Here is a 14,687-nt window from a genome sequence, read left to right as displayed (position 1 = left end):
ATCAGACAGTTAAATCCGTTCATCTTATCTCCACAGTTCAATTAGTGTTGATAAGTAGAATTTATTCTTAGCCTACGTTTAAGATTTATTTAGTAATATGAACCACAGGTTTTTAACGGCGAAACAGAAATTATCAAATCAATGTCTTCGGGGTGATCAAAATATATGCACATTTAATCAACGAACCAGCGTTATTTTTCACCACGTGATAATAATATCGACTGCAACGTAACAAACGTTTTCGCGCCAAATTTTCTACATATACCAGATCGACTACCACTCAATATCCATTTTCGACAGTTAAACACTTTGGTTAATAAGACTTAAATGTGGAAGATTGAGCGCTTAACAAGCATCTGCCCTCTGTGTATAGTTGATTGTGTATAGTATTGCCAATCTTACAAATTGAATTGGCGAGCTGTCAATCCATCAATATCCAGGGATGTGCGTGTGACAAAAAAATAGAAAGAATTATTCATTTATTCTTAAATTGGGACACATTTTTTTTCAATTTAAAATGGAGAGTAAGCCGAAACCAAAACTTATAGTTTTCGACTTGGGTAAGTTATCAAATTTAAATATATAACAATCCAATAGCAGTTTTACATGATTTATTTCATTATTAAGGGGAGCATGTGATTTAATTCCTGGACACTTCTTTTCAATTATGATATCATTGTTTTATGTAATTACGAAAGATACTGATACATGTAGCTATTTTTAAGTAACAGAAAGTAAAAGAAACTGAAAAATAAAGATACGACACGAGGAATGTTTCCTGGCACCGAAAATAATGAACACGAACTTAAATTCTATTTTACATTTTTTATCATTAATTAAAAAAAAAACGAGAGTTTGAGAGGTTTTATTCTAGAAATATTAAGACATTTTATATATATCAGATGATATGAATTCTACCAGAGTTGGTTCTGATATTCACACCTGGTTTTACAAAAAGAAGGTATTCGTTCTCATTAGTATTATAAGACGTTACGCCCTGTGATGATAGACTATTGACTGTTACCTCATCAAACATTACACTACAAACCAGTAAAAGTCTGAAATGGCCTATATCTGTACTCGACTGTACTGATTTTTACTCGACCAGTCTGAATTGGTCTGAATTTTACTCGACATTACTCGACCCCAGTCTTAACCATACTCGACTGTACTGATTTGTACTTGACCCTTATCTTTGCCATTAAAATAGTCTGAACTATTACTCGACCAGTCTGAAACAGTCTTAACCCATTCTCGACCTGTACTCGACCTATTTTTTTCAGTCTAAACCATACTCGACCAAAGGTCTGAACAATACTCGACCAGTCTGAACCATACTGGACCAAATAACCTCTACTTTTTCTAAATTTAAATGTTAAAATAAATTTCTTTTTAACTGACATGACAACAGCCACAATAAAATAAAGATATATATTATAAAAACAGGTTTTTACATTCTTACATGATTCTCAGATTTATCGAATAGAGATAGTTAAATCAAATTATCTTATATAATAATTTAATTATATTAATTTTAAAGTTTTAGAGTTTTGTTAAAAAAAAAAATTCTTTTACCTAAAAACCACACCTATACTGAGGGTAATTAAACCTGGTAAACAGACAGAAAGTCACAGGACAAAAAGTCACAAGACATAAAGTCACAAATTTGATAGGACAAAAAGTCACAAATAATTTGTTGACAATTGTTTGAATATATATATGAGAAAGATCTTGAAATATATTAGGTGCTTCTTGTTTGGCATGTGTTTTTTTTTTAAATTAATTTTCCTAAATTCCTAAATAAAAACTACATAGGTTTCATGGTTACACACAAAAAATGTACAATAGTAATGAGGTAACAACAGCCAACAAAATCACTGAAATTGTTTAACCTTATTTTAGAAATATATCTATTATTATAATTTTGGATATATTATATACAATATATATCAAAAAGGGATAAAAAATAAAGAAATTAATAAAATTGTTCTTCTGATTAGTGGTGAAGTATAAAGTAATACCTCCTGCTTGGGGCAAACTCATGAAAAAGATCACACCTGGTCAGAGAGCATTAAATTCTAAATAACATTCATTCAAAATTGCAACATCCTGTGAAACTTAAATCGCAAGGCCTTTTGAATTCACTAGATAAGTAATACACGAGTTTAAGAAAAATAGGGCTTTCTTTTTACCTGTAAAACACACATGTACTGAGGTAATTAAACCTTATTAAAGTGCTTCTTGTATGCCATGTCTTTAATTTTGACAAAAATTATTTTAAATTTAATTGAAATAAATTTTTACTGTTACTTTGGAACACATTTCCTTTTTTAAAAGTTTATCACAGGATTACTATGGACGTTCTATTATCATGATTATATTAAATTCTTGGTTTAACAAAACAAAGGTGTCATTTTTTAAATTTATTAAGTTGCTTTATATGCTATTTTATATATATTTTAATAAAAAAAATGTTCACTGCATTACTAACTAAACTCAACTGACACCATAAATCTATACGAGGCTTAAGTTAATGGTGAAAATTGTCCAGTAACCATAAAATATATCTGAAACATTCAAAAAATTTTGAATAACATTGAAAATATTAGTCACAATTCAGTTTTGAGATTATTTGATCAGCTTGTTTTATTTTTATTTTAAAGGTGATATATATGTATGTATATAAGTGTTGATGAATATGGTGATGAAGTTATATTATGTATATTGTGAAATTTTGGTTTCAATGCTATATTGAATACATTTTTAATTACAAATTGCTGTTCAAATTTCGAGCCAGGGGAAATAGCTGTTGTTAAAAACAGTTCCTAAATTGATGAAATACAATAGATAGATACAAAAAATAGGTCTAGGTTGGTTAAGACTTGGTCGAGTATGGTTCAGACTAGGTCGAGTATGGTTCAGACTAGGTCGAGTATGGTTCAGACTAGGTCGAGCATGGTTCAGACTAGGTCGAGCATGGTTCAGACACGTATAAAATGGTTAAGTACTGGTCGAGTACAAGTTCAGACTGTTAAGTATGGTTCAGACTACAGTCGAGTATTATTAAGTAAATTTCAGACCAATTCAGACTGGTCGAGTAAAAATCAGTACAGTCGAGTACAGATATAGGCCATTTCAGACTTTTACTGGTTTGTAGTGTTAATCTGCCAAAGAATCTGTAACTATCACGACATACACATGACTGATGACAAAAACACATTAAGTATCTTCATGATAGACAAACATGTATCATATGTTTAATGGAGTCTGATGATTCCCAAGTGATTCCGGGTAATAATCATATGTTTAAAGGAGTCTGATAAGTCCCAAGTGTTTCCGGGACGGGGTAATATCAATAATATTTGCAGTTAAAAACTATCGAGTTCAGCAACCTTGTCATCTCCACAGACCCATTCTTAAATGTCCCTGGAACTTTAAACAAAAAGAGTGCTACTCTTATTAACAGAAGGGGTGCTACTCTTATTTAACAGAAGGGGTGCTACTCTTATTTAACAGAAGGTGTGCTACTCTTATTTAACAGAAGGGGTGCTACTCTTATTTAACAGAAGGGGTGCTGCTCTTATTTAACAGAAGGGGTGCTACTCTTATTTAACAGTAGTGGTGATATTCTTATTTAACAGAAGGGTTTGCGCTCTTATCTATCAGTAGGACTTGGACACTTATTTAACAATAGGGGTGGCACTCTAATTAATTACGATTTTTTTTTCAGATTTTCGCCTTCCCTTTCTGATTGGGTTTCGTTTAAGGTTTATCTAACGCTCGCATTTTGAATTAGGCATCCACAAAGCTAGGGAGGAAAACTTTATTATTAGTACCACAGAAAAATCGCAATGCGATTTTTTTCTGTTGTTGTGACCTGTAAGCGTAGTTGAAGTAAATTAATCAGAAACGAACGTAGAATAACACTGTTTGAAAACTAAATCAGTTTACATGGAAAGCTCCTGTCGGTTTTAACATATAATATTTCGGTATAAGTAATTCAAAACCTCGTAGAGTGTTTGTTCTTGTTTTTTTGCTATCTATTATCTAATAAATAATAAGGAGTTTATTATACTTGCTCTACTATATAACTATAATGTTCGAAGGCTCTCATGACAATGGCTCAATTTATATAGATATTAACACAAACTTCTTTTCCTTTTTCCAACGACTCATTTACTATTGTCTCACGAATATTTTAATATAATTCTAATTAAAATGATACTCTTTAGTCTGTCATGGTTGGAAATCATTTTAATATAATTCTAATTAAAAAGATACTCTTCAGTCTGTCATGGTTGGAAATCATTTTAATATAATTCTAATTAAAAAGATACTCTTCAGTCTGTCATGGTTGGAAATCATTTTAATATAATTCTAATTAAAAAGATACTCTTCAGTCTGTCATGGTTGGAAATCATTTTTATAAAATTATAATTAAAACGATACTCTTTAGTCTATCATGGTTGGAAATCAAAATGTTAATACATTCATGTGAAAGAAATCTCTGTATTACTGAAAAATTATTACACCAGGGTTTTCGATATCACAAACTAGTCAAAACATTTACTAAATTTTATCATCGGTACAAGGACATCATTCGTAAATATAAATCAATATGCAGACATCTTATACGTTCAGGTATTTCACATCCAATATTTTATGGTAATATTCTGTACAAAGCACAAAAATGTCGGCATTCACCTCAAAAGCTAACCAAACCTTTAAACAGACTTATTCGGAAAGGATATGGTTACGATACTGTTGTCACGTCATTTAGGATTGCATATTTTGGTATTAATATTGATTCACTCATAGGGTCTTTGAATCGGAAATAAACACATTTATTCTAAAACCAGTTGTTGGCATGATACGGGTTATGTTCTTCTCATATATTTTATGATGGTATGATACTAAACTCCTAACGGGAGGGATTGTACTTGATTTGCATATGATGAAGACAAGTCATAATCTTTCAATCAGTTTAATTGAGGTTTGGAGCTGGCATGTCAGTAACTGCTAGTAGTCCTTTGTTCATTTATGTATCATTGTCATTTTGCTTAGTTTCTTTTGTTACCTATTCTGACATCGGACTCGGACTTCTTTTAAACTGAGTTTTACTGTGCGTATTGCTAAATACAGATGATGTGTTTCTTTTTTCTTTGCGCCTGTCCCAGGTCAGGAGCCTCTGGCCTTTGTTAGTCTTGTGTGTTTTTTAATTTTAGTTCATTTATATGTTTTGGAGTTTAGAGTGACTTCCTTTTTGACTGAACTAGCACACAATTTTATTTAGGGGCAAGCTGATGACTACCTCCGGGTGCGGGATTTTCTCGTTGCATTGAAGACCCATTGGTGGCCTTCGGCTGTTGTCTGCTCTTTGGTCAGGTTGTTGTCTCTTTGACATATTCCCCATTTCCATTCTCAATTTTATGTTAATTTGTTAGCACACCTTCACATTTATACAACAGACTTCTCTTTTATCTCGTAATCTATTTTTAAGAGATGTTAATTGTTGGTTACTGTAACTCTGTGTCCATTGAGAGTTTTCACCTGGGATTTAGCTGACAAACAAAATATCTAAACAGCACGTGCGATCAAATATCAATGTATCTCAAATTCAAAAAATAATATAAAAAAAAACAAATTTCAATCTACGCAGCCCGGAATGTATATGATTAGTGTGAGATACCATCACGAAATACCGATGTATATCTATTCACATGTTAAATAGTTCAAAATATTTTCTTTTATTTTTAAGCCGCCGTATGATAGAAACCATTCCCGCTAAAACTCAAAGACATCGATAAAGCTAAAGATGTTGAAAAGTGATTTTTTTTATGTTTCCGCTGGCGAATCAGTTGACATAACACGTGCATTACTCAGTTAATATTGTCTCTCAGTCATGGCTTTCCTTAATTATTGCAAGACGTATCTATTGCAACATTTCAGTTATCTATGACGGCTGTTACAATTTTATAGTTCTGTCATAAGTTATAATAGGTCTATAACGTCCTGTGTACGTCGGTACTAACATTTTTTATCTGATTTCTTTGCGAAAAAAAAAATAAAAAAGTACATACTTATCTTAGTACATGGTATTTCATTAGAATATTGCATAAAAAGGATAACAAGAATTATCAAACATATCGAACACAGAAGCCACCACCACAAAACAAACAACACATTGTCAATGTAGTGGGCAGTTGTACGTTAACAGATCTCCACTTTTGCTTCGCTTGACCATATTTTTGCATTTTCTTGAGATCTTTTTTTTTTATGATACACTGTGTGAGTACATCCTTCTAGAAACATTTTGTGAGTTGGAATTGGTGATTTATATTGTTTTACATCGGATGTAACCTTGAGAGGTCATACCGGTGTTATGTTGCCGCAGAAATGTCTGCACACGTCCCTTGCGCTTTTGACTGATAACCGAACGTATTTCGTATAAATACGCGGATATTATCGAGTGCAAAATAACATTCTTTATGGCATGGTATAAATTCATTTCTTCAATGAAGACTCATGAAAATGTTTTTAAGTACATAAATAAATAATATGAAAATGTTTTGTCGTGAGAAATATATATATCAGTAACAAATCATGAATACCGAAAATTTGTGTTACGCATGCTGAAGAATATCTCGAGGACGTTTTGCAACAACAGCGTGAGAAATAGGAATGCCTACTCAAATCAAACCTATTAGAAAAACGAATTATTACAGAAGAGTGTCCACCATGCACTTGCACTGCACTATCATTAGAATAGTAGAATAGAATGATGGTATAAATGGATAAAAATTAGCTGGTAGAGTTATTAAGATGATCTGCTATATATTTAACTGTTATACAAATATTAATAAAATAAATAACAACAAACCAGATTATACAGATAACAAATGATTGTCCTATGATTATCTCACTACAATATAATAAATATTACGGTGAGGTTGAATTCCATGTCATATATTCATCATCCACACAGGAACTTGTCTCAGAAAAAAAAAATATATCTATGTACCTTAATCTAACATTCATGTATAGAGTAATGATTTTTTTTCTGAGACAAGTGCCTGTGACTATCCACCAGAACTTGCGGTCATCCGATGTTGAGTACTTCAGTACTTTGATTTTAATATTGAAGATTTACTCCTTTCCATAGATTAATTAAAACGTTTCGAAATTCTTCATCGATACAAAGATTTGGTTAGGAAGTTTGACTGTACCTGTAGAATCCTGATTTAAAACTGGATATCACATCCTAATTTTTACTTTACATTCATTCTTCACAATTAAGAGGCATCAAATCCTTCAATTGGTCGAGAGCACTTTGCTATATTCTAAGTAAAATGATATTGTTTATAGAGCTCGTAAATTTAGATACGATCCAAGTTAACTCGTTGATCCTTTGAATAAACTGTTCTTAAAGAATATCAATTTAACAAGGTAGTAAAACCTTTAGAAATTGTTTTATGAGTATTTACATTGATTATGGCATTACATAAGGTCATGCGTTTCTCAGACTGTAGGGGTTAGGGGAGGGTCAAGCGTTCACAAACGTTCGTTTAACACCGCCTCCACCAAGTCAGGAGTCTGTAATTCAGTGGTTGTCGTTTGTTTACGTTTGTCATACTTTTTGTTTTTCGTAAACTGTATTGTTACATGTACCAACTGAAGACAATTCGGTGACCTATAATAATTGCTTATATCTCCGTCATTTAAACTCGGATGGATAGTTGTCTCATTGTTAATCATACTACACCACCTTTTTTTTTTTTTTTTTTTTTAATTTTAAACAACTTTAATGAATTTGTTATTCTGTGTACTTAAAGTTTAAGATATATCAATTCTGTAATATTCAGTGAAAATAATAAATCAATCTGTAAGACAAATCTTATAAATCATTACAAAGCAAACACTGGCTACAATCAAAACTAAAATGCATAACTTCAAAGTACACGTATATTGTCTGATTGTCTACGAATAAATATATTGGCTTCGTTTAAGAGGAAACTTTCAGTGAAATTCCATGAGAGTTTTTTTTTCTCCTTGTTATGTAATTTTTTTATAAAATCTGGTCAATATTAATGACAATGTTAACTAACTCTTAATTCAAAGCATAAGTATAATTGCTGTAACCACATACTATACGATTGCAGAATAATGCATGAGCTACTTATGTAACTTATTCAAAACTCGCCTGTCTTTTCTTGTATTGGAAAGTAATCAACAAGTTATTGATGGTAGGTAGAAAGGATTGACGTTACTAACTATCTTACAAAATTTTGTGGTATTTTTTTTCTGCATGCATAGATTATGTTTTTTTGTTGTTTTTTTTTTTGTGGTTTCCGTTGTTTTGATCATATAGACGTGATGTCACGATCTGCATATAAAAGGCGAAAGATATATCGATCCACAGGAAGAATCAAAACTCATTAGTCGAACAGAGAGTGGCAAAATCTTGACAAAAACGAAAAACGATGAAAAGACAAAAACAGTCATCAAACATCACGTAAAAAAGACAGAGTCGCCTGAACCTCTCCAAACCCAGGGTCTACGGTTACACAACTTTACTCAGTGCTCGGAGTATAAAATGTGTGCTCTAAACACCAAATCCAGGGTTTATGGTAACACAACTTTACTCAGTGCTCGGAGTATAAAATGTGTGCTCTAAACACCAAATCCAGGGTCTATGGTAACACAACTTTACTCAGTGCTCGGAGTATAAAATGTGTTCTCTAAACACCAAATCCAGTATTTGGATTGGTTGATTTTTGAGTCTTAGTACGATAAATGTAATCATAATGTTTGTGCTGAGACCGCGAGATCAGAGGGAATATCAGGTGGCGTAAATGCGTATCTGTTTCATTAAAATATCTTTGCTTTTGAAAACAAGATCATAAAGAAGTTGACAATTAAGAGGACTGATTTGTACCGATTATTAGTTTAAGATATAGTTCAGCATGAAAAGATGAAGACCATGAAGGTATAACTAAAATAATTTGATATTTTAAAAAATAATAGAAAAAGCTAAATCAATAAAAAAAAAACTAAATTCTTATAAAACAAAATTATAATTGACAACAACCTTATAGTAATTTATAATCTTGTTATATTAGAATCGAGGGACCCCGTCTCGTTAGAAGTGAGGTGTTCCGTGTCGTTAAAAGTGAAGTGCTCCGTCTCGTTTAAAGTGAGGTCCTCTGTCTCGTCACAAACAAGCAGATCCTGTTGTAAAAATGCCATATGTTACAATATTAAGCTGTTAATGTCTATCAAAAATATCACATTCTGAATTCATACAGTTTTATAACTTTTAGTGTTATTTTCTTAATCTCCAGTTGAAATGTTTATAAATTGCTTTCATGATAAATTAAATCACAAAAGAATTTTGAATAAACTGGTGTCGAAAGGTTCCTATAGTGACCTTATTTAAGGGCTTATAAACTGACATTTAAACTGAGAAGTACACGAGTTTTAAGTTTGATGCATGTATAACTATTATTAATTATATAAAGAGATTCATTTGTAAACGTTCCCTTAAAGATTACATGTTATCTTTAAAATAGCTTCGATTACCTTGTTTTATTCAAATGTTTTCATGACATTTGTACATCAAAGGTTTTTACTGCATGGGATTATTGCTCAGAAACAAATGTTGTTTATGATTTTAAGTTGTTTCTGCAATAATTCATAGCGCCTAGTTGCTAATTTTATAATTGCAGTATTGGCATTTTTCTGTTTCGTAACTTTGATTATGTAAAATTACACGGTAATTTCATATTACAGAAAGTTCTGTTTGAAATTCACAGACGCGTGGCATTCTTTGAAAGATGCCTTGTGTAAACAATTGACGGAGAGTTAAAAGCACTGAGAAGATAGCGAATTACACAACGTGTTAATTTCATTATGTTGTATTTCGATTTGTATACTTAACGGAACATCACCAATAACGCATCCTTGTAAGTCGATATAGGTTGAACAATCATCATTCAAACACTTCGCGATTTGTCAGATCTGGAAAAAGTTCTCAATTGTAAATCATTCAACAGAAATTTCATTCATTGCATACCGAGAGAAATTATGTCATCATACATTAAGTATGTACGATTACATACCCTTTGCAGACGATGGTCACTAAACTATACTATTCGATTTAATCAGATCTACACTCGATATAATTATGCTATACGATTAGTCAAATCTGCACTTGATATAACTATGCTATACGAGTAGATCAAATCTACACTCGATATAACTGTGCTGAACGATTTGCACAAATGCAATCTGATTAAAATACAGATATTGTGTGTCTAAGCTTTGCTTATAAGGATCTGAAAACGCTCCATTCTACTTTCTGTTTTAAAGACCTTTCGGGAACCTCTGGTTTAGTCGGATTGATACACATCTTCAAAATTTGAAGGCTGAGATTTCATTGGCTGATGTAATAATTACCTGAACAGAAAGTAAAACGGAATGTTGGCGTATAACTGTTAGCAAATATTAATTCATAAGTCAAAGGTTTCCCATTTGTCCCTTCACGACCAAGAGTACCCTTATTGGAAAGACTTATTAGTCAATACAAATACCAAACACAAGGGAGATACGCCAAGTGGAAGACTGGTAAGTCTCTAGTAATGTCAAGCACAAGGGAGGTACGCTAAGTGGAAGACTATTAAGTCAATAGTACTTAATGTCAAGCACAACCGAGGTACGATAAGTGGAAGACTGTAAGTCAATTGTAATGTCAAGTCAATAGTAATGTCAAAGGACAAGTTCAGTACGATAAGTGAAAAAGTCTGATAAGTCAATAGTAATGTCAAAGGACAAGGTCAGTACGATAAGTGAAAAAGACCGATAAGTCAATAGTAATGTCAAAGGACAAGGTCAGTACGATAAGTGATAAAGTGGTAAGTGGAGTAGTTTTATCAAACACTAGGAAGGTGCGTTAAGTGAAAAAGACTGGTAAGTCAATAGTAATGTCAAAGGACATGGTCAGTACGATAAGTGAAAAAGACTTGTAAGTCAATAGAAATGTCAAAGGACAAGGTCAGTACGATAAGTGATAAAGTGGTAAGTGAAGTAGTTATGTCAAACACCAGGGAGGTGCGTTAAGTGAAAAAGACCGGTAAGTCAATAGTAATGTCAAAGGACAAGGTCAGTACGATAAGTGAAAAAGACTGGTAAGTCAATAGTAATGTCAAAGGACAAGGTCAGTACGATAAGTGATAAAGTGGTAAGTGGAGTAGTACGTTATGTAAAACACTAGGAAGGTGCGCTTAGTGAAAAACGCTGGTAAGTCAAAAGAAATGTCAAAGGACAAGGTCAGTACGATAAGTGATAAAGTGGCAAGTGAAGTAGTTATGTCAAACACCAGGGAGGTGCGTTAAGTGAAAAAGACTGGTAAGTCAATAGTAATGTCAAAGGACAAGGTCAGTATGATAAGTGAAAAAGACTGGTAAGTGTATGTGCCTGTCCCAAGTCAGGAGCCTGTAATTCAGTGGTTGTCGTTTGTTTATGTGTTACATATTTGTTTTTCGTTCATTTTTATTTGTACATAACTTAGGCCGTTAGTTTTCTCGTTTGAATTGTTTTACATTGTCATTTTGGGGCCTTTTATAGCTGACTGTGCGATATGGGCTTTCCTCATTGTTGAAGGCCGTATTGTGATCTATAGTTGTTAATTTCTGTGTCATTTGGTCTCTTGTGGAGAGTTGTCTCATTGGCAATCATACCACATCTTCTTTTTTATATGGTAAGTCAATAGTAATGTCAAAGGACAAGGTCAGTACGATAAGTGAAAAAGTGGTAAGTGAAGTAGTTATGTCAAACACTAGGAGATGCGTTAAGTGAAAAGACTGGTAAGTCAATATAAATTTCAAAGGATAAAAGAGACGCGCTAAGTGGAAAAGACTGGTAAGTCAATAGTTATGTTAAACACTAGAGAGGTGCGGTAAGTGAAAAGACTGATTATTCAATAGTTATGTCTTATCCTAAAACAACATCTTTCTAGAAGAGTTTATGTGATGATAATCGGGTTACCGTGATAATTTTATCACTACAAACAAGTGTTGAGAACAAAATCCTCATTAAAGCCTAGAATTCTGTCAGCAGCTCCTTTTTAAACAATTCTTAGGGAATCAGACAACAGAATCATGACATCTTCATTGAAAACAGGTGAGAAAATAATCACCCATAATCACTCTCTATCAAATTCGTCAGAAAAAAAACTTAATTACTGCCACCGTTAAATATTCATTATTTTAAAGATCGCCGGAATTAATAGACTTGTATTTGACTTCTTTGTTACGTGATTAGAAAGTCTAAATCAGGAAGACTTTGATCTATTTCTAGTGTAAGTCAAGGTCAGATTCTTGATATTTTCATTAAATATTTATTTTGATGATATTTGTGTTGTTTCATGCGTTTGATTTATATGCATATCTGTCGACCACATATTTTCACTCATAAGTACATGTGGTGTTTGTATGTCTCGAAACGGGAACATAACGAAAGAATTATAAATATTCAAAGAAATTTGAAATACTTATATACTTATACTTATATTTTTCAATACATTCATTTTGAAAATTCATTTGGAATTGACATTACGTAACAAAGAGCAATGGTAAAAAATTTTATACAAATCAACGAAAATGTGTGATTTCAATGACGATTGATGGTAAAATATTGCGACTAAAAATTGTAATATTAATAATAGAACTTTTCAAATATCATGTTAAAAAGGTGTAGGTATGCGTTGACAAGACATTAACCTTTAAACTCAATATTATCAGCTAGGCATTAGAGGTCAACATACAGTCTTAAAAGGTCAACATATATCTTCTTATTTTTACATTAAATTTATGTAAAATCAACCGTACCTATTTTACTGTACTAGATGGGCATTTCGACAATAAATGTCTCTTTAGTGTTGCTTGAGATCGAAATATTTGAAAATCCAAACCTAATACAAACGTTGAAGAGCTGGTCAAACCAAAAGGATCTAAAGTATAGCCTAATCCGGACAAGGAATCAGAAATCTGCTTTAGGGAATATATTTAAGTCTTTACAATTTGTCAGACTTACAATTATTACGAGTTTATTAGGTTGTATATAACAGAAATTATTTTTGCTCGATTTACTTTTATTAAGAACGCCCGAATCCAAAGCTTTGAAAGCCAAGGATATATAAATACCGAAACACGCGAAGAGCTGGATGATCAAAAGGGACCGAAAATCTTTCTTTTTGCGCCAATACTCATGGTTTTGAGTTAAATGACCTGATATCGCAATAAAACACATAAGTAACGAGGTGAATATTGAATAAACATGAGCATCAACTAATGTTTCTGAGTATCTGCTATTTAATAGATTAAAAGCATCATTATACTCTAAAATGACAGAAACGTACTGATGTAATATGAAAGTAACTCTGCATTCTCACCTGGAGTTGTTGTGGTCTGTATTGCCTGTCCGCTGAAGATGTTCTTGAACTTTTGACTTTACACGATTAAGGTGGAACCCTGCCATGTGAACATGCTAAAATCATTATTGGTTACCAGTCAAAAAATTCAATATTTCAATCAACCTTGAATGATATAAAAATGGATAATATTTGATGAATGGCCAACACTAATAAAATGTACTATTCTGTTGGAGTTGAACCAAGGCAATAATTTGATTTTAACGTCTTCTTATGTCCTCTGATAACTATTTATCAAAGTGTGAATGGTACATATAATATTAAAAGAAATGCTGTGAAACGTAGAAACTGTTTGTTTATCTGTAATATTATTCAAAATATAATTTTAACGAGCAAATACACAATGTAAAAGGTGACAACACAATGTATTAGGTGATAACTCATTAAAGGAGGGACAAAAATGAGACAAAACACCAGAAATTAATTTCCTAATATAAGGGCATACACAAGATGAATCGAGAAAATTCAGCCTAAACTGTTAAAATGTTTACTGCCACCGCATCTTACTCATTATAGTTGTTGTCCACCAAGTCATACGACAGTTTTAAAAAAGGGGAAAAGATAGCAAGGGGAACATAAAAATCGAAGTTGGACATCAACGAAATGATAAAAAATAGTCATTACAGATAAACAACAGTCAGCAATACACAACAATGAAAGACTGATCAACACGGTACCAACCAAGTGTCTGGTACAGTCAAGTACTTCAGACGGATAAACTACGGTACCAACCAAGTGTCTGGTACAGTCAAGTACTTTAGACGCGTAAACTACGGTACCAACCAAGTGTCTGGTACAGTCAAGTACTTCAGACGGGTAAAATACGGTACCAACATAGTGTCTGGTAAAGTCAGGTACTTCAGACGGGTAAACTACGGTACCAACCAAATGTCTGGTTCAGTCAGGTACTTCAGATGGGTAAACTACGGTACCAACCAAGTGTCTGGTACAGTCAAGTACTTCAGACGGGTAAACTACGGTACCAACCAAGTGTCTGGTACAGTCAGATACTTCAGACGGGTAAACTACGGTACCAACCAAGTGTCTGGTAAAGTCAAGTACTTCAGACGGGTAAACTACGGTACCAACCAAGTGTCTGGTACAGTCAGATACTTCAGACGGGTAAACTACGGTACCAACCAAGTGTCTGGTTCAGTCAGGTACTTCAGATGGTAAACTACGGTACCAACCAAGTGTCTGG

The 14,687-nt window shown here is 32.8% G+C and overlaps 1 protein-coding gene across 1 annotated transcript in view; it reads left to right on the top strand.

Annotated features, from left to right (window-relative positions):
- The first annotated feature begins 236 nt into the window (after positions 1-236).
- The window catches only part of LOC127700985 (magnesium-dependent phosphatase 1-like), a 42,758-nt gene continuing 28,307 nt past the window's right edge, over positions 237-14,687 (top strand). The window contains exon 1 of the mRNA XM_052204738.1: positions 237-560. Within this exon, the coding sequence (XP_052060698.1) occupies positions 518-560 (43 nt within the window). The 5' untranslated portion in view covers positions 237-517. The remainder of the gene's footprint in view (positions 561-14,687) is intronic.

This window comes from Mytilus californianus, unplaced genomic scaffold (assembly GCF_021869535.1).
Source record: "Mytilus californianus isolate M0D057914Y unplaced genomic scaffold, xbMytCali1.0.p SCAF_5, whole genome shotgun sequence".
In the NCBI taxonomy this organism is placed as follows: domain Eukaryota; kingdom Metazoa; phylum Mollusca; class Bivalvia; order Mytilida; family Mytilidae; genus Mytilus; species Mytilus californianus.
This window is presented reverse-complemented; position numbering and strand designations above follow the sequence as displayed.